The sequence below is a fragment of the Saimiri boliviensis genome, chromosome 3 (assembly GCF_048565385.1).
Source record: "Saimiri boliviensis isolate mSaiBol1 chromosome 3, mSaiBol1.pri, whole genome shotgun sequence".
NCBI classification, from domain to species: Eukaryota; Metazoa; Chordata; class Mammalia; order Primates; family Cebidae; genus Saimiri; species Saimiri boliviensis.
Genome location: NC_133451.1, coordinates 134,894,413 through 134,918,362, shown reverse-complemented (window position 1 = coordinate 134,918,362; position 23,950 = coordinate 134,894,413). Strand labels below are relative to the sequence as shown.

The 23,950-nt window shown below is 36.7% G+C and overlaps 1 protein-coding gene across 2 annotated transcripts in view; it reads left to right on the top strand.

The window, feature by feature from the left end:
- RBM46 (RNA binding motif protein 46) overlaps window positions 1–23,950 on the top strand; it is a 55,924-nt gene that overhangs the window by 7,853 nt on the left and 24,121 nt on the right. Inside the window, exons 2-4 of one of the 2 annotated variants that reach the window (XM_003927954.4) lie at window positions 6,974–7,135; window positions 8,046–8,513; window positions 9,018–9,800. In XM_003927954.4, coding sequence (XP_003928003.1) covers window positions 6,985–7,135; window positions 8,046–8,513; window positions 9,018–9,800 — 1,402 coding nt within the window. In that variant the 5' untranslated portion in view covers window positions 6,974–6,984. Of the gene's footprint in view, window positions 1–6,973; window positions 7,136–8,045; window positions 8,514–9,017; window positions 9,801–23,950 lie in introns of those variants that run through there. The other variant, XM_010338585.3, reaches the window with a different exon arrangement.

The window sequence follows — 23,950 nt, the reverse complement described above, 5'->3', positions numbered from 1 at the left end:
AAAGTGCCTGTCATTATATGTGGCATTTAATGCCAAATCATTAAATGTAGAAATAAACATAAAACAGAATTTCATAGTTTACGAAAGTAAAGGTCGGAGATGTAAAGTGTTTGCCAAAAATCTCCTGACCAAGAACTGGAATTCAGGTCTTCTCTCAAACAGTTCCATTATTTTTAGTTAAATCATGGTGTCTCTCCTTCCCGGTCTCATTCATTGAATGAGCATTCATCATATGCCAGGGAGTCTGCATGGTGCTTGGGATTCAGAAATGAAAGGCTAGACCCTTCTCAATGTCTGGTAGTGGGAGGAAGATGGAGGGAATTGACAGTCACAACACTCTGAAATGGATTCTGTGTAAGTACATATAAAGGAATACTTGCTTTAGAGTTGAGAGCAAGAGTCAAAAAAGGTTATCCTGGAGAATATTAGAAGTAGGAAAGGTCAAGAGAGTAGAGGACTGTGGGAACAATCTATGTAAAGGAACATATGTAAGCACTTGACATATTTGAGAATTTGCAAATAGGTCAGCATTGTTGGCATATAATAAGAAATGAAGCTGGAGGGACAGATGCTGAAGAGATCCTTATGGCTTTCTTTCTAGAGTTTAGATTTTGTTTTTAAGGAACTGAAAAACCCCTGAAAGGTCTTCTTAATTTTAATTGAGTAGCACATGCTCTTGATAATCACAGAAAAGTGAGAAGTAAAGGTTACTTGACTCCTTATTTCCCCTCACATATAACTACCAGTAAAGTTCCTTAAAAATTGTTTTAACATTTATATATTCCTACACAGCCAACTATGAATATGTACATGTGTATCTTTAAAACAACACATACACAGTTCATATGAAAGTAAATGTATTATTCTCCATTATGCTTGCTCTTTCTCACATATTTCTTGAATATTTTTTATATCAGTACATGCAAATCTATGGCATTCTTTAACAGCTGCAGAACATTCCTTGTGTAGTTGTACCCTGATTTTTGATTCAGTCCTCTACTGAAGAGCAGCTAGGTATTCTCTTGACTATCATTTCTACATAACAGTGATTCAGTGAGCATTCTTCTGCTTATATCTTTGTATAGTTTTGCAGATATCTGTAGGTTAGATTCTTAGTAATTATGAAGTATATGTGCATTTTACATTTTGGTAACTATCATCAAATTGTCCTCTAAAAGGGTAATTTTAGTAATGCATATGTGCTAGCAGTGTATGAAGTCTTAAGTTTTTCTTGAGTTTTCTGTGGACTTCCCAGCAGATAATTATTGAGTAACTTCTGTGTGCCAAAGACTATGGTGGGTACTAGAGAAAGTATAAGTACAAGACAGAAGTGGTCTCTGCCCTCATGCAGTCCGGAGTTTGAACCATAGGAAGTCTGCAGGTGTTTTGTTTGGTCTGTACAGTTTTGTTACTGAATTAATTTTTAGTTTTTAAATGTTGAGGGATTTTTTTTTTTTTTTTTTTTTGAGACGGAGTTTCGCCCTTGTTACCCAGGCTGGAGTGCAATGGCGCGATCTCGGCTCACCGCAACCTCCGCCTCCTGGGGTCAGGCAATTCTCCTGCCTCAGCCTCCTGAGTAGCTGGGATTACAGGCACGTGCCACCATGCCCAGCTAATTTTTTGCACTTTTAGTAGAGACGGGGTTTCACCATGTTGACCAGGATGGTCTCGATCTCTCGACCTCGTGATCCACCCGCCTCGGCCTCCCAAAGTGCTGGGATTACAGGCTTGAGCCACCGCGCCCAGCGAGGGATTTTGAAAAATTGGAAAATTTGGTATAACTGTTCAAGCTGGGTTTTCTTGTATTAGTTTGCTGGAGTTTAGTAGCCACTGCCCTTTTCAGACGGTACATTGAACTTTCTAGGAGCACAGTCCATTCCATTTCTTATGGTCTCATTTCTTGACCTCTTAACATTTCTTGCCAGAGTCTTGCAAAAGCATTTGAGTTGATTGTTTGATACTCAAATTTAAAATACCTAAAACTGAACTCTGATCTTACCCTGAAAACCAGTTCTACTCACTCTTCTTCATCTCTGTCCTTGTTGCTTAGGCCAGAACTGTAGAATCATCCTTTACTTGCCTGTTTATCTCACAGTCTTTATCCAGTATGTCAGAAAATTCTATTGGATATACTTCAAAAAATATCTCAAATTAGTCCACTTATCCCTTCCACCTCAACCTCTCTGGCCCGTGCCACCATTATCTCTTTCCTGGATTTTAGTAGTAATCATCTAAGTGGTCTCCCTGCTTCTACCTTTGCTCTTCTACTGACTTCACTATGTAACAGCCAGATGATTTTTTTTTTTTTTTAAATGAAAGAATCTGTTACTTGAATGCTCAGAACCTATAGTAGCTCCTCATTTAACTCAGAATAAAAGCTAAAGTTTTTAAGAAGCTACCTGACTTACAAGGTATACCTTGTACGTGCCAAACACGCCTTTACACTAAGGCCTTTGTCTTGGTTTCTCCATTTGTATGGGATGTTCTTCCCAGATAGCTGCATGGGTAGGCTCCTTAATTCTTTGCTGGAAGGTGACCGTTTTGGAGAAGTCTGCATTAGTTTTCCTGTTTAAGTTTGCATGTTCTCTTCCCTTGTCAGCCTCTCACTGACCAATGTGCCCTATTCCTGTTCCTTTTTTCTGAAAGCATTCTTCCTCATATATTATTTGCTTATTTTTTTTTAATCATCTGTTATTTTCCCCATTAGAGTGTAAACTATGCAGGGGAGAAATTTTGGCTTTATATTTACTAATAATATTCCAGACATAAGGAATAGTGCATATATGTTGAACAAATGAATGAATTTTGAGTTTGTAGGCCCTGCTGTGCAGTTTGTTTTTCTTACTGTTTTATTAGATACCAAAAATAGGAAATACATTTATAGTGCTTATATGCATAGACCTATTTTAGAACCTTTATTTTGAATCCTCTGAATCCTTCTATCCTGAGATCGAAACTATTATCTACTTTTTATAGAAAGTAAACATAGGCATTGAGAGGCTAAATAATTTGTCCAATCATGGCTTGGTAAAAGGAAGAACAAGAATTCAGATTTTTTTAGCCAGTCTTGAACCTGAGTCTGCAGTTAACTACAACACTATGTTGTTCTTTTTGTTTTAAGGAAATTAGCTCTTTATGTTGTGTTACAGATTATTTTTCTGTGTAATTTTTTGACTTGGTTTTGAGGTATTTTTGCCTTCTAAAGTATTTTTTATGTAGTTAAAAAAGAACTATTAATTATTTTTTAGGCATTCTTTTATTTCAGACAGGATCTTGCTCTGTTACCCAGCCCAGAGAGTGGTAGTGTGCAATTACGGCTCACTGCAGCCTCAGGTGCCTTAGAGGCTTTTAAACTTATTTTTTAGAAGGATCTTCCTGATTTTAACATTAATAATTTAGTCATTTTCTTCCTTATTTTTGATTCAAAATAGAAGTTTAAGATAGGCAGATATATATTTTGTTTCACCTTGACAGCATTATAGAGATTTTGTTTGAGGGGAACAAAATTTAAAGTTGGAACAATATTTAGGAACCTAGCACTAATTGAAGTAACAAATAATTGTCTGAGAACAGGCTATAGGGATGGACAGGAATGGACTGATTTCAAGAAATATTTAGGGCCACGTGCAGTGGCTCACACCTATAAATATAAATATTTAGGGCCACGTGCAGTGGCTCCCAGCGCTTTGGGAGGCCTAGGTGAGTGGATCGCTTGAGCTCAGGAGTTTGAGACCAGCCTGGGCAACATGGTGAAATCCAGTCTCTACACATACACAAAATAAATACAAAAATTAGCTGGGCATGGTGGTGTGTGCCTGTAGCCTATAGTCCGATCTACTTGGAGGACTGAGGTGGGAGAAACACTTGAGGTGGGAAAATCACAGGAGGTCAAGGCTGCAGGAGTCAGCTTCACACCACTGCACTTTAGTCTGGGTGACAAAGTGAGACTCTGTCTCAAAAATGAAATAAATAAATATTTGATAAAATCTTCAAGTCTTGGTGACTGATGAGCTTTGCATCAAAGGACTCTGGGATAACACTTGGATTTCTGGTTGTAAGAGTTTGGAAGAGAGAAAATATGTTTGTTGGGGTGCCATTTATTGGTTGAATGGATGAATCATTGAAATGATGTACAACAGAAAGGAATAGGTTTGGAAGATTAAATGGTATTCAGTTTTTCATATGTTGAATTTGAGATGCCTTATGAATGTCTCATTTTCAACACTTAGGTTCGTCAGGCAGTTTGATAAATGAGTCTTAGCTTAGGAAAGAAAACTGGACTTAGAGATACTAGGCTTAGGGACGTGAATTAGAAACTCTGTAACAGGCATCCCCAAACTTTTTACACAGGAGGCCAGTTCACTGTCCCTCAGACCATTAGAGGGCCACCACATACTGTGCTCCTCTCACTGACCACCAATGAAAGAGGTGCCCTTTCCTGAAGTGCGGCGGGGGGCCGGATAAATGGCCTCAGGGGGCCGCAGTTTGGGGACGCCTGCTCTGTGAGTTCATGAGCTACTTTCTTGCCTTGTTTTTTTTTCCCCCAGAATTATTACATTGGATGTAATATAAAAATAGCCTGAAAGCAGCTTTAAAACTGTAAAAAGACTATATATGGTGATATGTATAATAGGATGTTTTTGTAGCTATATTCATTACCACTCAGAAGAGTGTTAGTGTTTCTGCAGTGGAGTTTGTCATGAGGATGGAAGTAGAAAGGATGTCACCAAGGAGTCACTACTCAAGCAAAAATTCAGATATTTTAAAACTAGGAAGGACTTAAAGGCTACCAAATTTAGCATTGACAACTTATTATTTCTGAATATTCTGTTTGCATAAAAGCTAACTTGGGTTTCCTGTTCTTTAGGAGACTTTCAGGTAAAGTTTTAACAGAAGATTTGCCAAAATTTTTTCTTGGAAGGGATATTTGTGATGAAGAGAGCCTGGGTTTGAATTCTGGCTCTGTGATCTTGGGCGGTAGTATGGTTTCTCTCTCTAAGCCTCAGTTTCTTCCATTGCTTATATGGAAAGAGTAAGTTTCTTTTAGCAGTGATAAGTAGCTTCCACTAGCTTAGAGATTAGAGAGAACGAGTGGAAGTGTCCTGGCATTTCTAATAGACCTATTAAGTAAATAGAACCTCTTATGAACAGTATTCTCAGCCTGTTTTTAATCTTGTTTCATAGCTTTATTTTGAAGCCAGTTACTCTAAAGATAAACTGAGCAGTTGTTTTCAAAGCCATAGTTATTTGTAGATGTTTAATGATTTGAATGGATCCAATGTATGCATAAAAATTGGTATTGGTAAATATTTGTATTGTCTAAGCCAAAAAAAGGACTCCTAGAAGATTTTTTTTATACCAGTTAACTGATTTGTAATTCATAAAATCTCTGAGATAGGCATTATCTGCATATCGCAGATGAGGAAATTGAGGTATAGAGGAGCTAAGTACCTTACACAAAATTATATAGCTAGTAGGTGAAAAGAAAGGATTTGAATACAGAAAGTCTGTCTCCAGAGCTTCTGCTATACCAAGTACTATTGAGGATAACTCAGTGACAGTTTCATTTGCATTAGAGCAGTGATTCTTTGTGGACATCCTTTCCACTTCCACCCTCATGACAGAATTTACAGTAAAGATGCTGGTACTCCTCCCTAGGTATGTATCTACCATATCACATGTGTGCCTCAACCTTTGAGAAAATGAAAGATATTTCTGAAAGAAAACAAGTGATTCCTGTGATAGCAGTGTGGGTGCACAAAAAATTAGGAAGCACTGTTTTCTAGTATTTATCAGAACTAACCTTTATTTGACTCTTTAGGGAAACTCAACAAGCCTTTTACATACATAATTTCCACAAATTTTAGCAGCAGCCTTGTGGTAACTTGTATTGATACTCCATTTTCAAATGAAGAGACTAAGATGTAAAGAAATTGAATAAACTGCCCGATTGCACAACTTGGAAGTCTGAAATGAAAGGGCTGTGACTCAAAATTTCATACTTTAAAAATGTTATGCTGTGATGACTTGGTTTTTATTTATAATATAGAAGGCTCTATTGAAAGTCAAAATAGCTTTCCCCATGTACCCTCCGTTCTGTGAATTTTAATGTTTGCAGTTATTCATGGTAACACTAAATGAGAGAGATACAGAATTAACCGAGAGACAGAATAAATCAAAACCTTGGTTTTTTTTTTTTTTAGGGAAAAAACCCCTAAAGGGTATGCTAATTAAGTTCATTTTTTTAAAAATTAAAATACATTTTTATATATGTGGTCAATATAGATCTCACCTCTTCTACCCTAGCTCCTACTCATCTGTTGATACAACTTTAAGTTGCTGCCAACTGGAATTCACAGTAGCTCCTGTTTCTGCTCAGATGATAAGTGGTTGTGTTCTCTGTTCTCTCTGGTAACAACTTCTAGTAGATAGGAACAGGGTTGATTTGATGCTCTGTTTACTTATTCCAGCCATCTGTTCAATTTCTGGTAACTGGCGAAGCTCTTGAGGATCGCTGATGGTGAGCAGTTTAACATTAGGCTATGTGTATCTGACAAGTGTAAGTCACAGAAAATTCCTGTTGGCCTGTATGATAAAGGCCTGTATGATAAAATGATTTAAACTTTGGGCTATGTAGATTGGCAGGTATATTCATTGATGGCTTATATTTTGCTCTTATTCTCTTTGCTTTACTTTTTCTTCTCTTTCACGTACTTTTGTTTTCCCATTCTTTGTTCCTTTGTCTTTTTTATTGTTTGCATCCCTTTCTTAAGGCTTAAAGGTGCTGCATAATTGATCAGTGAAGTTTCCAAATTTCCACTGGGGAAGAGCCTTGGGGCAGAACCTCAGAGGACAATGAAGGCTAATTAAACATCCCCGCCACAACTGTGTTTTTGTGCAACCCAAAGAAATGCTTTGTAGATTCTTGGTATTCTGTCATAAACTTAAACAGTGTTATTAAACTTTATTTTAGGAACTGTAACCATGAATGAAGAAAATACTGATGGAACAAACGGATGCAGTAAAGTTCGAACTGGTACTCAAAATGAAGCAGCATTACTTGCTTTGATGGAAAAGACTGGTTATAACATGGTTCAGGAAAACGGACAGAGGAAATTTGGTGGTCCTCCTCCAGGTGTGGATTTGTTTACAGTCTTTTAAATTTAATCTTTAACCTCATTATGTAGATTAGATGTGTATCCCCACAAGTATTCCAAACAATAGCTCTCTCCTTATAACTGCTTTAAGACAATTGTTTTTACTGTTGTGGAGAGTTAGATTATCATTGTTACTCATAACTTACCCTTGCATTTTTTCAGCCCTGCTCTTGGTCTTAGAAGCAGTTGAGAAAGAAGCTGGGCTAGGTTGAGAAAGAAGTCAGGATTAGGAAGTTGGGGAAAAGGGTGCTACTCTAGGTGTTAAAGAGGAGATCATCTGTGGAAGAATTTGAAACATCAGTGAGTAGGTGAGTGGTGTTTAAACTAGAAAACCAAAGAAAACAGGCAAATAGAATGTTTCACCTTTCTACCAATAGCCAGTATAATTTCTTTGCTCAAAAATCCTCCAGTGTATCACACTTAAAATGAAAATATGGCTTCTGGTTATCTCAGTGGCTTCAGCACTTACCACTTTCTTCCTTTCTCAAGTACACACTAGCTGTACAAGCTTCCATAATCTATGTCACTCTGACATATAAAGTACAGTACTTGCTTTTTCTTCTTTCTGAATGCCCTTTTTCCAGATAATCCTCAGGGCTTACTCCCTCAATCTATTCAGGGCTCTGCTTAAATCTCATGTACCCAGAGATTTGCCTGACCTCTTCCTTGATTTTCTTCATAGTGCTTATCATTGACTTACTGTCTCCCTTTTCTATTGAATATTAGCTTCATATGGGAAGGGGCTTTATTTTATCCACTGTTGTATGCCCAAGACCTAGAATTCTGAGTGGCACATAGCACAGCAAATTTGTTGAATGAATAAATGATTGAAAGGTGAATACAGATATCTGATTAGAATTTATGTGTCCATTCATTTTTGTTTTTCAGGTTGGGAAGGTCCCCCCCCACCTAGAGGCTGTGAAGTTTTTGTAGGAAAAATACCTCGTGATATGTATGAAGATGAGTTAGTTCCTGTATTTGAAAGAGCTGGGAAGATATATGAATTTCGACTTATGATGGAATTTAGTGGTGAAAATCGAGGTTATGCTTTTGTGATGTATACTACAAAAGAAGAAGCCCAGTTAGCCATTAGAATTCTTAATAATTATGAGATTCGACCAGGGAAGTTTATCGGTGTGTGTGTAAGCTTGGATAATTGCAGATTATTTATTGGAGCTATTCCCAAGGAAAAGAAGAAAGAAGAAATTTTAGATGAAATGAAGAAAGTTACAGAAGGAGTTGTAGATGTCATTGTTTATCCAAGTGCAATCGATAAGACCAAAAATCGTGGTTTTGCATTTGTGGAATATGAATCTCACAGAGCTGCTGCTATGGCAAGGAGGAAACTAATTCCAGGTAAATAGATTCTTTTAAAGGTTATTTTCCAGTGTTAACCTTACTACAAATATGGAGATATGATAGTATCCCATGGATCAATATTATCAAAATATATAATGCCACTTAGAGGAATAAAGAATTGTTTAAGTAATGAAGTAAAATCACATGATTCTAAAATACAAGAAATTGTTCCTATAAAGTGAGTCCTCTTTATGGTATATTTACTGAATGTATACACTTTGAACTATTAATTGTTGTTTAATAAAAACCCAAAGGGCAACACTTAATTCTTCTGATAAAGACCTACCTTTGAGGTGTATTTGTTCTATTCTTAAATTACATCATACATTCTAGTTGTTTGCGTCAGTAAAAACTTTTGTATGAATAGAAAACAAATGCTTAACCAAATTTATTGATGTGTAGTTGAGTTTCTGTTTCTCTGGGGAAACAATTTTACTGAACATCTTTAACTTTATTTTTTGTTTTAATTCTCTTCAAATTAATTTTTTTTTTTTTTTACAGGAACATTTCAACTATGGGGCCACACCATTCAGGTAGATTGGGCTGACCCCGAGAAAGAGGTGGATGAGGAAACCATGCAGAGAGTTAAAGTTCTCTATGTAAGAAATTTAATGATCTCAACTACAGAGGAAACAATTAAAGCAGAATTCAATAAATTTAAGCCGGGTGCAGTTGAACGAGTAAAGAAACTTAGAGATTATGCTTTTGTTCACTTTTTCAACCGAGAAGATGCAGTGGCTGCCATGTCTGTTATGAATGGAAAATTCATTGACGGAGCAAGTATTGAGGTAACACTAGCTAAACCAGTAAACAAAGAAAACACTTGGAGACAGCATCTTAATGGTCAGATTAGTCCCAGTTCTGAAAATCTGATTGTGTTTGCTAACAAAGAAGAGAGCCACCCAAAAACTCTAGGCAAGCTGCCAACTCTTCCTGCTCGTCTCAATGGTCAGCATAGCCCAAGTCCACCTGAAGTTGAAAGATGCACTTACCCTTTTTATCCTGGAACCAAGCTTACTCCAATTAGTATGTATTCTTTAAAATCCAGTCATTTTAATTCTGCAGTAATGCATTTAGATTATTATTGCAACAAAAATAATTGGGCACCACCAGAATATTATTTATATTCAACAACAAGTCAAGATGGGAAAGTACTCTTGGTATATAAGATAGTTATTCCTGCTATTGCAAATGGATCCCAGAGTTACTTCATGCCAGATAAACTCTGTACTACCTTAGAAGATGCAAAGGAACTGGCAGCCCAGTTTACATTACTTCATTTGGGTAAGTTTAAAACTACTTTAAACAGTGTAGAATATTAAATTAGGAAATGCTGTAGATTATTTATAGATTTATTTCGAACTCTTAACATTAGTGGTAAGTATATGAAATAAATTTTATCTCAATTTTATAAAGTTATAACTTCCTTGAAACTAGTGCCCTGTAAAATCTTTCTACATTTAGCTTTTTAAGCATTACTTAACCCACAGGAAAATTTGGTTTTGATTTACTGTAGTGTTCATAACCCTGTTTTATTAATTTATTGTTTTTGCAATGACTTAATTCTCATTTGAAATAAAAAATTTTTTGTATAAGTTACAGGATATATTAATTAAACCAGTTTATAATAAAGTGTCCCTGCACCTTTGGTGAAGTCTACATGATAATGTTTTTGAGGCACAGAGGTTAGGGAGTTAGTAAAATCAGTGGGATTTCAGATGGGTCATGTGTTGACACAGCTTTATGCTCACCAATCTGGAAATTTGTCATCATCACTCATGAAAGACAAAAAGCATCTTTAAGAGATAATTCATGACCACTCTCTCTTTTAACTTCATGCTTTTCAAAAAGTAAATTTTCTTTAAAGTGTTTGAAGGATAATTATGAAAGACTTTGCAAAAGCATGAAAAGATATGCTAACTAAATATTTGACATTATAAAGGAAGAGACATAATATCACAATAGTATTTTCCTACTTTCTGTTTTTTGCTGTTAAGTTAGCCTTTCCCCTCTCTTTACCTGTTTATTTTTTAATGCAGCAGTAGATTTTAGTAGATGATAACTTTGTGCCCCAAATAATATTTACTGGAAGAGTAGTAGTTTTCTGAGAATCAGAAATAAAGGAGAATGATCTGCTGAGGAATATGATTGTTTCTTGATTATAATTGTAATTTTTTGTATGGTTGCAAAACCATAGTACAGAAGCTTATATATATTTAAAATTGATATTCTCAAGTTTAAGAAAAATAGTCAAAAAAGAAAAACATTGTCAAAAGGGAGAATACTTTTTATATATTGTTTAGGCTTGCTTATGTACCACTGCCATAGTATTACAAATCTTTTTTATTTCATTTAAATTTTAATTAATTATTTTTTAATTATACTTTAGGTTCTGGGATACATGTGCAGATCATGCAGGATTGTTACATAGGTACATACAAGGCAATGTGGTTTGCTACCTCCATTCCCCTGTTCACTTATAGTTGGCATTTCTCCCCCATGTTATCCCTCCCCAACCTCCCCAGGCCCCAATCCCTCCCCTAGCCCCTCCCAATAGACCCCAGTGTGTAATGCCCCCCCCCCCACCCCCGTGTCCAGGTGTTCTCATTGTTTAACACTGCCCATGAGTGAGAACATGTGGTATTTGATTTTCTCTTCTTGTGTCAGTTTGCTGAGAATGATGGTTTCCAGATTCATCCATGTCCCTACAAAGGACACGAACTCATCATTTTTTATGGCTGCATAGTATTCCATGGTATATATGTGCCACATTTACCCTATCCAGTCTATCATCAATGGGCATTTCGATTGGTTCCAGGTCTTTGCTATTGTGAACAGTGCTGCAGTGAATATACGTGTGCATGTGTCTTTATAATGGAATGATTTATAATCCCTTGGATATGTACCCAGTAATGGGATTGCTGAATCAAACAGAATTTCTATTTCTAGGTCCTTGAGAAATCTGTCTTCCACAATGGTTGAACTAATTTACACTACCACCAACAGTCAAAAGTGTTCCTATTTCTCCACATCCTCTTCAGCATCTGTTGTCTCTCAGATTTTTTAGTGATTGCCATTCTAACTGGCGTGAGATGGTGTCTCAATGTGGTTTTGATTTGCATTTCTCTAATGACCAGTGATGATGAACATTTTTTCATGTGTTTCTTGGCCTCATAAATGTCTTCTTTTGAAAAGTGTCTGTTCATCTCCTTTGCCATTTTTGGATGGGTTTGTTTTTTTTCTTGTAAATCTGTTTTAGCTCTTTTTAGATTCTGGATATTAGCCCTTTGTCAGATGGGTAGATTGCAAATATTTTTTCCCATTCTGTTGGTTGCCAGTTCATTCTAATGATTGTTTCTTTTGCTGTACAGAAGCTCTGGAGTTTAATTAGATCCTGTTTGTCTATTTTGGCTTTTGTTGCAATGCTTTTGGTGTTTTTAGTCATGAAGTCCTTGCCTATGCCTATGTCCTGAATGGTTTTGCCTAGGTTTTCTTCTAGGGTTGTTATAGTGATAGGTCTTACGTTTAAGTCTTTAATCCATCTGGAGTTAATTTTAGTGTAAGGTGTCAGGAAGGGGTCCATTTTCTGCTTTCTGCACATGACTAACCAGTTTTCCTAACACCATTTATTAAACAGGGAATCCTTTCCCCATTGCTTGTTTTTGTGAGGTTTGTCAAAGATCAGATGGTTGTAGATGTATGGCATTGCCTTCGAGGCTTCTGTTCTGTTCCATTGGTCTATATCTCTGTTTTGGTACCAGTACCATGCTGTTTTATTACTGTATCCTTGTAGTATAGTTTGAAGTTGGGTAGTGTGATGCTTCTAGCTTTGTTCTTTTTGCTTAGAATTGACTTGGCTATGCAGGCTTTCTTTTGCTTCCATATGAAGTTTAAGGTGATTTTTTTCTGGTTCTGTGAAGAGGATCATTGGTAGCTTAATGGGGATAGCGTTGAATCTATAATTACTTTGGGCAGTATGGCCATTTTCATGATACTGATTCTTCCTAACCATGAGCATGGAATGTTTTTCTCTGTTTGTGTCCTCTTTTATTTCTTTGAGCAGTGGTTTGTAGTTCTTGAAGAGTTCCTTTACATCCTTTGTTAGTTGTATTCCTAGGTATTTTATTCTCTTTGTAGCAGTTGTAAATGGCAGTTTGTTCTTGATTTGGCTCTCTTTAAGTCTGTTATTGGTGTATAGGAATGCTTGTGATTTCTGCACATTGATTTTGTATCCTGAGATTTTGCTGAAGTTGCTTATTAGTGTAAGGAAATTTTGGGCTGAGACAATGGAGTCTTCTAAATATACAATCATGTCGTCTGTGGATAGAGAGAGTTTGAGTTCCTCCTTTCCTAATTTAATATGCTTTATTTCTTTTTCCTGCTTGATGTCTTTGGCTAGAACTTATCATAATGTATTGAATAGGAGTGGTGAAAGAGGGCATCCTTGTCTAGTGCCAGATTTCAAAGGTACTGCTTCCAGTTTTTGTCCATTCAGTATGATATTGGCTGTGGGTTTGTTGTAAATAGCTTTTATTATTTTTCAAATAAGTTCCATCAATACCTAGTTTATTGAGCCTTTTTTGCATAAAGCACTGTTGAATTTTGTCGAAGGCCTTCTCTATATCTATTGAGATAATCATGTTGTTTTTGTCTTTGGTTCTGTTTATGTGGTGAATTAACATTTATAGACTTGCATATGTTGAACCAGCCTTGCATCCACGGGATGAAGTCTACTTGATCGTGATGGATAAGCTTTTTGATGTGCTGTTGCAGTCAGTTTGCCAGTATTATAGAAGATTTTTGTGTTGATGTTCATCATGGATATTGGCCTGAAGTTTTCTTTTTTTGTTGAGTCTCTGCCCAGTCTTGGTGTCAGAATGATGTTGGTCTCATAAAATGATTTGGGAAGGATTCCCTCTTTTTGGATTATTAGGAATAGTTTCAGAAGGAATGGTACCAGCTTCTCTTTGTACGTCTGGTAAAATTTGGCTGTGAACCCATCTGGACCTGGATTTTTCTTGGTTGGTAGGCTATTAATTGCTGCCTCAACTTCAGCCCTTGTTATTGGTCTATTCAGGGTTTCAACTTCTTCCTGGTTTAGGCTTAGGAGGTTGCAAGTGTATAGGAATTTATCCATTTCTTCCAGGTTTATTGATTTATGTGCATAAATGGTAGTTTCTCATTGCCTCTATTTGATTCTTCTTCTCTCTTTTATTTTTTTATTAATATGGCTAGCAGTCTTTCTATTTTGTTGATCTTTTCAGAAAACCGACTCCTGGATTTACTGATTTTTTTGAAGAGTTTTTTGTGTGTCTGTCTCCTTCAGTTCTGCTCTGATCTTAGTTATTTCTTGTCTTCTGCTGGCCTTTGAGTTTTTTGATCATGTTCCTCTAGCTCTTTCAATTTTGACGATAGGGTGTCAATTTTAGATCTTTCCTCACTTCTCATGTGGGCATTTGTTGCTATAAATTTCCCCTTAGACACTGCTTTAAATGTGTCCCAGAGTTTCTGGTATGTTGTGTCTTCGTTCTCTTTGGTTTTAAAGAACATCTTTATTTCTGCCTTCATTTCATTTTTTATTTAGGAATAAATTGTTCAGTTTACATGAACAATTTATTTAAGAATAAATTGTTCAGTTTACAGTCCAGTCGACATTAAGGAACCACTTGTGCAGTTTCCATGAAGTTGTGTGGTTCTATTGAGTTTCTTAATTCTGACTTCTAATTTGATTGCAGTGTGGTCTCAGAGACTGTTTGTTATGATTTCTGTTCTTTTGCATTTGCTGAGGAGTGATTTACTTCCAATTAGGTGGTCAGTTTTAGAGTAGGTACAATGTGGTGCTGAGAAAAATGTATATTCTGTGGATTTGAGGTGGAGAGTTCTGTAAATGTCTATTAGGTCCGCTTGGTCCAGATCTGAGTTCAAGTCCTTGATATACTTTTTGATTTTCTGTTTCATTGATCTGTCTAATATTGACAGCGAAGTGTTAAAGTCTCCCACTATTATCACGTGGGAGTCTAAGTCTCTTTGTAGGTAATTAAGAACTTGCTTTATGTATCTGGGTGCTCCTGCATTGGGTGCGTATATATTTAGGAACATTAGCTCTTCTTGTTGCATTGATCCTTTTACCATTAGGTAATGCCCTTCTTTGTCTCTTTTGATCTCTGTTGGTTTAAAGTCCATCTTACCTAAGACTAAGATTGCAACTCCTGTGTGGTTTTTTTTTTTTTGCTTTCCATTTGCTTGGTAAATCTTCCTCCATCCCATTATGAGCCTGTGTGTGCCCTTGCATATGAGATGGGTTTCCTGAATACAGCACACCAATGGGTCTTGACTTTTTATCCAATTTGCCAGTCTGTGTCCTTTGATTGGGGCATTTAGCCCATTACATTTAAGATTAATATTGTTATGTGTGAATTTGATCCTGCCATTTTGATGCTAGCTGGATGTTTTGTCTGTTGACGCAGTTTCTTCATTGTGTCTATGCTCTTTACGATTTGGTATGTTTTTGGAATGGCTGGTACTGGTTGTTCCTCTCCATGTTTAGTGCTTTGCTTTCAGGAGCTCTTGTAATACAGGCCTGCTGGTGAGGAAATCTCTCAGCACTTGCTTGTCTGTAAAGGATTTTGTTTCTCCTTCTCTTTTGAAGCTTATTTTGGCTGCATATGAAATTCTAGTTTGAGAGTTCTTTTCTTTAAGGATGTTGAATATTGGCCCCCACTCTCTTCTGGCTTGTAGGATTTCTGCTGAGAGATCTGCTGTGAGTCTGATGAGCTTCCCTTTGCAGGTAACCTGACCTTTCTCTCTGGCTGCCCTTAGCATTTTTTCTTCATTTCAACACTGGTGAATCCGACGATTATGTGCCTTGGAGTTGCTCTTCTTGAGGTATATCTTTGTGGTGTTCTCTGTATTTTCTGGACTTCAGTGTTGGCGTGCCATGCTGGGTTGGGGAAGTTCTCCTGGATAATATCCTGAAGAGTGTTTTCCAGCTTAGATTCACTGTTCTTGTCACATTCAGGTACACCTATCAAATGTAGATTAGGTCTTTTCACATAATCCCTTATTTCTTGAAGGCTTTGTTCATTTCTTTTCACTCTTTTTTCTGTAATCTTGCCTTCCCATTTTATTTCATTGAGTTGATCTTCAGTCTCTGATATCCTTTCTTCTGCTTGGTCAGTTCAGCTATTGAAACTTGGGTAGCTTCGTGAAGTTCTCGTGTTATGTTTTTCAGCTCCGTCAAGTTGGTTAGTTCTTCTCTAAGCTGATTATTCTTGTTAGCATTTTGTCTAACCTTTTTCAAGGTTCTTAGTGTCTTTGCATTGGGTCAGAGCATATTCTTTTAGCTCAGAGAAGTTTGTTATTACCTACCTTCTGAAGCCTGCTTCTGTCCGTTCATTAGACTCATTCTCTGTCCAACTTTGTTCGCTTGCTGGTAAGGAGTTGTGATCCTTTGGAGGAGGGGAGGCGTTCTAGGTTTTGGTGTTTTTATCATTTTTTCACTGGTTTCTTCCCATCTTTGTGGATGTAGATACTTGTGGTCTTTGTAGTTGGTGACTTTGGATGGGGTCTCTGAGTGGACATCCTTTTTGTTCATGTTGAAGCTATTTCTTTCTGTTTTTTAGTTTTCCTGCTAGCAGTCATGCCCTCTGCTGCAGGACTGCTGGACGCCCATTCCAGACCCTGCTTGCCTGGGAATCACCCTCAGGGGCTGCAGAACATTAAGGGTTGCTGCCAGTTTCTTCTTTTATCTTTGTCCCAGAAGGTAACCTGTCAGATGTAAGCCTGAGCTCTCCTTTATGAGGTGTCTCTGAAAATATGGGGGTTGGGGAGTCACGTGAAGAGACAGTCTGTCTCTTACCAGATGTCAGGTGCTATGCCGGGAGCTCCATTGTTCCGTTCTGAGCTGCTGAGTAGGTATGTTTAAGTCTGTTGCAGTGGGGCTCATAACTGCCTTTTTTCCTCTGGTGCTCTGTGCTGGGAAGGTGGGACTTTATTTATAAGTTTCTGACATTTCTGTAGCCTTTTTTCAGAGATACCCTGCCCAGCAAGGAGGTAGCCTAGTCACAGTATGCCAGCAGAGGTGTTGCTGAGCTGCCATGGGCTCTGCCCAGCTCCTCTTTGAACTTCCTTGTGGTTTTGTTTATAGAGGTATAGTTAGAACTGCCTCAGTAATGGCAGACTGTCTCTGTAATGGCAGACTGCCTTGGTAGTGGCAGCTGCCGTCGTAATGGCAGATGCCCTTCCCCCCACAGAGCCTAACCATCCTGGGTCCAGCTGTGCTTGCTGTGAAACTCTCAATCTGGAGCATTTTAGATTTCTGATCTTTGTGGGGGTGGGACCTGGTGAACCAGATCACCTGGCTCCCTGCTTTCAGCCCCTCTTTTTCAGTTGAATGGGTGACTCTGTCTCCCAGGTATTCCAGGCGCCAGTTGAAACAGCTGCCCAGATTTCTGTGAGTTTTTGTGCAGGGAAACCCGCGGTGCCGGCTGCCTTTCTGGAAACTCGTGGCACTTTTCGGCTGGGAATCTCCTGGTCTGTGGGTGGTAAAAACTATGGGAGAAGCACAGTATCACAACCAGAGTGCTGGAGTGGCTGGAAAAGCCCCCAGTGGCCTCCGTTGAGTAGGGAGGGGGATCCTCCGGGGATTGCACTTTCCGGTTGAGGCAGTGCCCTACCCTGCCTTGGCTCACCGTTCTTGGGCTACACCCACTGTGCAAACGGTCTGATTGAGATGCACCTTGTACCTCTTTTGGAAATGCCATGATCACTTACCCTCTGTTTAGCTCTCTGGGAACCGCACTGCAGAGCTGTTCCTATTCAGCCATCTTAGATCTCCTCAATTTTTATTTATTTATTTATTTTTTTCTGTTGCCCAGGCTGGAGTGCAGTAGTCTCATCTCGGCTCACTGCAACCTCCACTTCCTGGGTTCAAGCAGTTCTCCGGCCTCAGCCTCCCAAGTAGCTGGGATTACAGACGCCTGCCAGTATGCCTGGCTAATTTTTGTATTTTTAGTAGAGGCAGGGTTTCACCATGTTGGCCAGACTGATCTCGAACTCCTGACCTCAGGCAATCCTCCCGCCTTTGCCTCCCAAAGTGTATTATGAATATTTTTAGGAGATTCTGATTTGGAGATGACAACAAAACTTTTGGGACTAAAGGTAGGCTTCTGCTTGAAGACACTTTTAAGTAGTGTCCTGAATTATTAGTTTAGAGATATTTGGGGATTTAGTAGCATCATTGAAGCTAATAAATTTTTAGTTCTTATTTCTATTGATGCACAAAATAGAAACCTTCAATGTTTCTTTTAATAAAGACCATCTAGGTTAAATATAAAATTGTTAGGTAAATACTAAATAATTCAAATTAAGCTTCTTAGAGAAAAATGTTTCAAATATTATTTTGGAGTGAGATATAGGTAATTAGTTGCTGAGCAAGTTTCTCCCAGGATAGTTGTGTCTGATTTACCATGCTGATGCTGAAAGACTTAAAATTTCTGTCCACCCTCATTTCCTTGCACATTTAACTTAAACTTCGAAAATTCTTACAATATAGCCATGTTTAATTTATGGCAAATATTTATGTACCCATTGTTTGCCCCTTTCATAAAGAAGGTTCAGATTCTATATGGAAGTAGATCTGTTGACTCCCTTATTACTGTAGTTAACATAGTTAACCTATAGTTCCCTATGAAAACACCTAATCAAGTAGTTCCCTAAGAAAACACCTACTCAGTACAGTATTTCCAACTTAATTATGGTTAAGTAATGATCAAGTTAGCTTCCATAAATGAAATCCTTAGTGGGCACATGCAGTTTCCTTTAGTCATCTGTTCCAGATGTTTATCAACTTTGTATCAAAGCTGATTTTAACAAAAAGTGAACAATTTGTATTTTATGTATTTCCTCAAATCTGTTTTCAGTATCAGAACAGTTAATATAATGTAAGGAAAATTCACATATAAACAAAATGTTTAAACAAAACCTTAGGTCCTGTTTTTGTGGAATACACAAAGCCTGAGGTCTTGTCTATGGACAGTAACACAGAAATCCTTATGGTGCTTGACTGCCTGTGTAAGTAAAGGTTGTTGAGTTAGAGGCAGAAAAATGCATTTAGGCAGCTGAGAAGGAGAAAGCAAATTCAGGGAGGCAGAAGGGCCAAATATCAGGAGTCTAGGAAACTTTGATCAGAAAACAAACATCGGACCTTCAGAGGTCATTAAAGTAGGGTCAGGAGCTGTAGACAGCAAAGAGGTTCCATGTTGCCGCATGGCAGGTTAAGGGTAAATTGAGTGTTGCTATAGCAAGTGTTCTGGATTACTTTTTCCCCTTCTGTTAATGTTAGAGCCTCTGCGTTTTAAAAGGTTGTTGCCTTTTTAGGTATACCTTCTTTTAGTTAAAGGTCATAGGGTTTCATCAAATAGTTCGGAGTTGAGATCAATTAGTAGCGGTGTGTTCTTGACATCCTAGTAAATAGTTCCATAGTCCAAGGATTTAATTGTTTTGAAGTCTTGAGAGGTTATTGTTAGTTCCTAGAGTCTCTCAAATGAAGTTCCTTACCTAAAGTCATCTTTTTGCTCTATTTTCTTAAAGAATTTGAGAAGTCAGATTTTCTGGAGAATGCATTTAACTACTGTTTTTAAGATATTTTCTTTGAGGATAGTAACTTTTAAAAGAATCCTTATTTTAACCCTTTCAGTTTGATGCTGTTTTGGGCAGTACTATCCAGTCTTAAAACTGGATATCCAGTCATTTTAAAAATTACAAGTTCAGATCTCTTTAAGAGTATACTTTTAATATCCACATTGTTTTGGTGTTACCACTTCTATTTCCCAAGTTTGAAAAGTAAAAGAAAAAAATTATAGGCTTTATTTACTTAAATGGCCGTCATTGCTGTTATGAAAAAAAAAATGTCTTTTTAGGGATAACAGGCACCTACGTGAGAACTAGAAATCATGGAGTTTACTTCTGGTGAGCATTTAGTGCTCTTACTAGCATCTTGAAAGTTTTTGATTTACAGGTCCTTAAAATCAATTTAAAAAATATTTTAGTGCTTTTTTTGGTCCGATCTACCAGCAGGATAAGAAATTATGTATTTACCTGGTTATTTTTAGGGATCTGTAATCTATAGGATAGTCAATGAGTTTAATGGGTAGGATCCTGATATAGTTTGAATATTTGTCCCTGCCAAATCTCATGTTAGAATGTAATCCTCCTTGTTGGAGATGGGGTCTTTTGGGAGGTGATAGGATCATGGGGGTGGATTTCTCATGAATAGTTTTAGCACCATTCCCTTGATGCTGTCTTCGCGGTGGTGAATGATTTCTCACCACATCTGCTTGTTTAAAAAACGTTGGCTCACGCCTGTAATCCCAGCACTTTGGGACGCTGAGGCGGGTGGATCACGAGGTCAAGAGATCGAGACCATCCTGGTCAACATGGTGAAACCCTGTCTCTACTAAAAATACAAAAAATTAGCTGGGCATGGTGGCGCATGCCTGTAATCCCAGCTACTCAGGAGGCTGAGGCAGGAGAATTGCCTGAACCCAGGAGGCGGAGGTTGCGGTGAGCCGAGACCACGCCATTGCATCATTCCAGCCTGGGTAACGAGCGAAACTCTGTCTCAAAAAAAAAAGAAAAAAAGTGTGTAGCACCTTCTTCCTCTCTCTTGCTCCTACTCTTGCCATGTGACGTTCCTGCCTCTGCTTCACCCTCAGCCATGAGTAAAAGTTCCCTGAGGCCTTCCCAGTAGCCTAGCAGATGCTGGCACCATGCTTGTAAATCTTACAGAATTGTGAGCCAATTAAACCTCTTTTCTTTATAAATTGCCCAGTCTCAGGTATTCCTTTACAGCAGTGCAAGAATGATCTAACACAAAGATTTGATGGTTAGCACAGATAGGTTCTACATTAAATATTTGCTATGTAGCGATATCTTGGGTTATTCAGTATTACTTATTTTTAAATAAGTCATCTATTTTCCATAATCTCGTTAACTGTTTAGTAATGGAGCAAACTATTAAGGTGAATAGTCTGCTCTTTCTAAAAGTCAACTCTGTTTTGAATCTGGGCCTTTCAGTGTTGCCACTGCTTTTCTTTGGAGGATTCTTTGCATTGTAGAAGTGGAATAAGCAAAATCAAGGAGATCAAGGAAAGTCCTGGAGAGTTCAAGTTTTGAAAAAGAAAGTCCTGGAGAATACTGAAAAGAAGAAGATAGTCTTATGTGTATATAATTCACCTTGTAATATAGTTTATTAGCAAATAATTTAAAGCAGGGCATCTCTTCTGTGTGTAATACTGATACAAGTGGTATTTTTTTTTTCTTTCTTCTATGGTTATCTGAAGCTTTTAAAAACAAGGATGAAGAACCTGTCACAAACTAGCTTGTGACGCTGATTTAATTTCATCTGATTTGTGTACTGTTGTTCTGGCCATAAATGATTAACTTTTATTTTTTTTTTTAAGAACAGATCTTTCTTGAAATCCTCTTATATGGTAAATGTACTTTCCTAAGCATTTTGGAGCTAAAAATAAAGAAAGCATTGTTTTTTCGTTTAAGGAGTCACAGTCTAGTGATGAAGGCAGATACACAAATTCTTTGCATGGGTTATTTTGGGAGTCCAAGAGGGAAAGGTGTGCTTCCTACCTGACCTCAGTTGTAAACTTTTCACAGAGTTTGTTGGCAGAGAGAGGGCCACAATGTGAGCAAACTCCTTTTAGAAAAATAGCATGGTGGTAGTTTAATGGCAAGTAGTTCTGTATATTGTTTGCTTTGATGATTTCAGTGTGATTTTAGGAAGAATTAAAGGAGTTGAAAATATGTGAACATTAGTTAATTAAAATCACATTAGTCCTGTTTCTTAAAACTTTGCAATTTTTTTAGTACAACTATGTTGGGAGTATCTGCTTTTCTTCGGCGCAAGGAATTTTTTCCTAAATGAATCCATCTCGAATTGTGTGGACCATTTTGTGTATGAATATTCATTCTTATAATATCTTTTGTACTTACTTTTTTCAATATTCATTTTGCAACTGACTTGTATATTGCTTCTTATATTTGACTTTGAAATAGCATACGTCAGTAGAATCTTTCATTTTTTTCTAGTAATTGAATGGTATTTAGTGTATATATATATTTGAAGCATATAGTTGCTGTTTGCTTATCCTTTTATTCAAATGAAGCTTTTATTTATGTTATCGCTTGTAAATTTGCTGAAAGACAGCAGGGTGAAAGCATACTATTGTGAGAAGTTTTAATCTGAAAAATATTTGGTGCTTTTTTTCTTATGAGCTATTATGATTTCCAGATTGATGGGCAGAAATGCAAAAATAAAAAAGAATTTTAGATAAAAACATTCCAAACCATTGCTTTGAAATAAAGATAAACTTTCTCCAGGTTTTTTTTTTTTTTTTTTTTAAATTTAACTTAAGCAGTAATTCTAGGAGGCACTTAAGCTAAACATGAAATAATCTGTGATATTATGATGGCATTATAAATTATAAATAGAAGAAAAGTAATACTTTCAGAAGTATTTTTTTCCAGTTTTAACTACAGCTCTAACTTTGATGATACTGTTCAAACTGACATTTTAAAGAACAAAGGTAATTTGCTGAATTTCTTTTAAAATTCACCTACTTAAATGAGAAATAGGCATCAAGATAACATTTTATACATTTGTTTTCATATGACCAAGTGGTGGGACCAAAATTCCATTAACTCAACTATGTGTCTTTGACCCTCTGAGAGGGTTTAGTCCTCATGAAAATGTGTTTATGTTACTCTTGAAATTTACTATTTTTTTTTCTTAAAGACCATTTGGATGAACATCTAGTATTACTTATAATTCTCGTCTTACTTGTATTAATGCACCATAAATATTATTATGGAGTTAATACAGTGAGAGAAGCAGTTTAATAGAATAATGATTACTAGAATAAAAGAATAAGAGTTGAAAATCCTCTATCAGCCATTGACAAACTGTGTGACCTTAGAATGGCAAGTGAATTGTTTAGTATTTGTACCTGAATTTCCTCAGATTATCAGGATTTTATTTAGTAAGATTTAAGGAATCTTTTTTCTTAATAAAAAAAAAATACAGTTTTATTTAAAATATCAAAAATTCTATGTAGAACCAAAAATAATACTTTAAAATATTTTGTGTCTGCAGAGATACATATTTGAGTTCAGATAGTTTAAAACTAAGAGCTGCTTTTGCAAGAAAAAATCTTTCATCAGTTTAATATTCCTTCCTTTATAGAATTCAAAGCTTATGCCTGCCTACTTTACAGCAGAACAGTTGGACAAAAAAAATGAAAGATTCAGTCAGTCAACTGTTTTATTTGCATGATGACAAGTAATTGTTTTTCAGTTATTTTCTTTGAATTTGCTATTCAGTTACTATAGCCAAAACCAAGGTTTTTATAAAACAAGTCAACTACTTAAAAGTTTGGAAACTAGTTTTCTTTTTGTAACAGAGGATCTAGGAAAATAATGATGTGTATCAAAACATGCCATATGGGCAGTATCTGTCCCATAGTTACATTTATTAACTGGGGAAAGTGATCCTTATTATTTTATGTACTTCATAAATCTATTTAATCATGCTTGATTCTTTACCTTAATCTTCTTAATGTCTTTGGTTAGTACAGTCCTAAAATACTCCTTCTAATAAACTAGTTTTAATAGCTACTGCTATATTAATCTAATGTCTAATCTTGTCATTTAATTCATATTTTCAAAAATGGTTTTAAAAATTTCCCTTTATATCAGATGCCATTAGAAAGTGTGTATGTATGTTCCATTCTTAAATGTTAGCAGCAGTTCATAATTTTGCCACATGATGTCCCTAAATACGTATTTTTTAATGTGATTGTAAAGAGAATTTTAATGTTACATTGAGTTTTACCTCCTCTTTGTCTTACTTTTCCTTTTGTTTTGTTTTGTTTTAGAATCAGAAAAATCTCTGTGAAAGGCTTCACTTAGTCTTCTTCAGCCTGTCATTTCCTTATCTATGCTTCCTATTTAGTAGATAATAATTGTTTTATACTATAGCAGTGTAATTAAGTGAATGGACTAGTGAATAAGGAGACAGATGATGTAGAATGATGGTTTCACTGTGATGAATTTATTTTGTGCTTTTAACCACTTTAAAATTCAGTGTTGCTTCCTGGACTTTTAGGTAAAATCAAATTAGTATCTGCCCTTATTAGGTAATATCTGATATTTGATAAATCCCAGAGCAGTTAATCCTCTCTCCGAGACCTGGTAATATATTACCTCAAAGAATGGTTCGCTTTCCTGTGAAGCTTCAAAACGGAAGCACAAAAATTAAAAACCTTAGTATTCCCAAATAATTCGGACCTTTAAATCACCAGAATATTAATAACCCCTTGGATTTTCATGCTCCTTAAAGTGATAGTATTTGGTCAGAGATATAT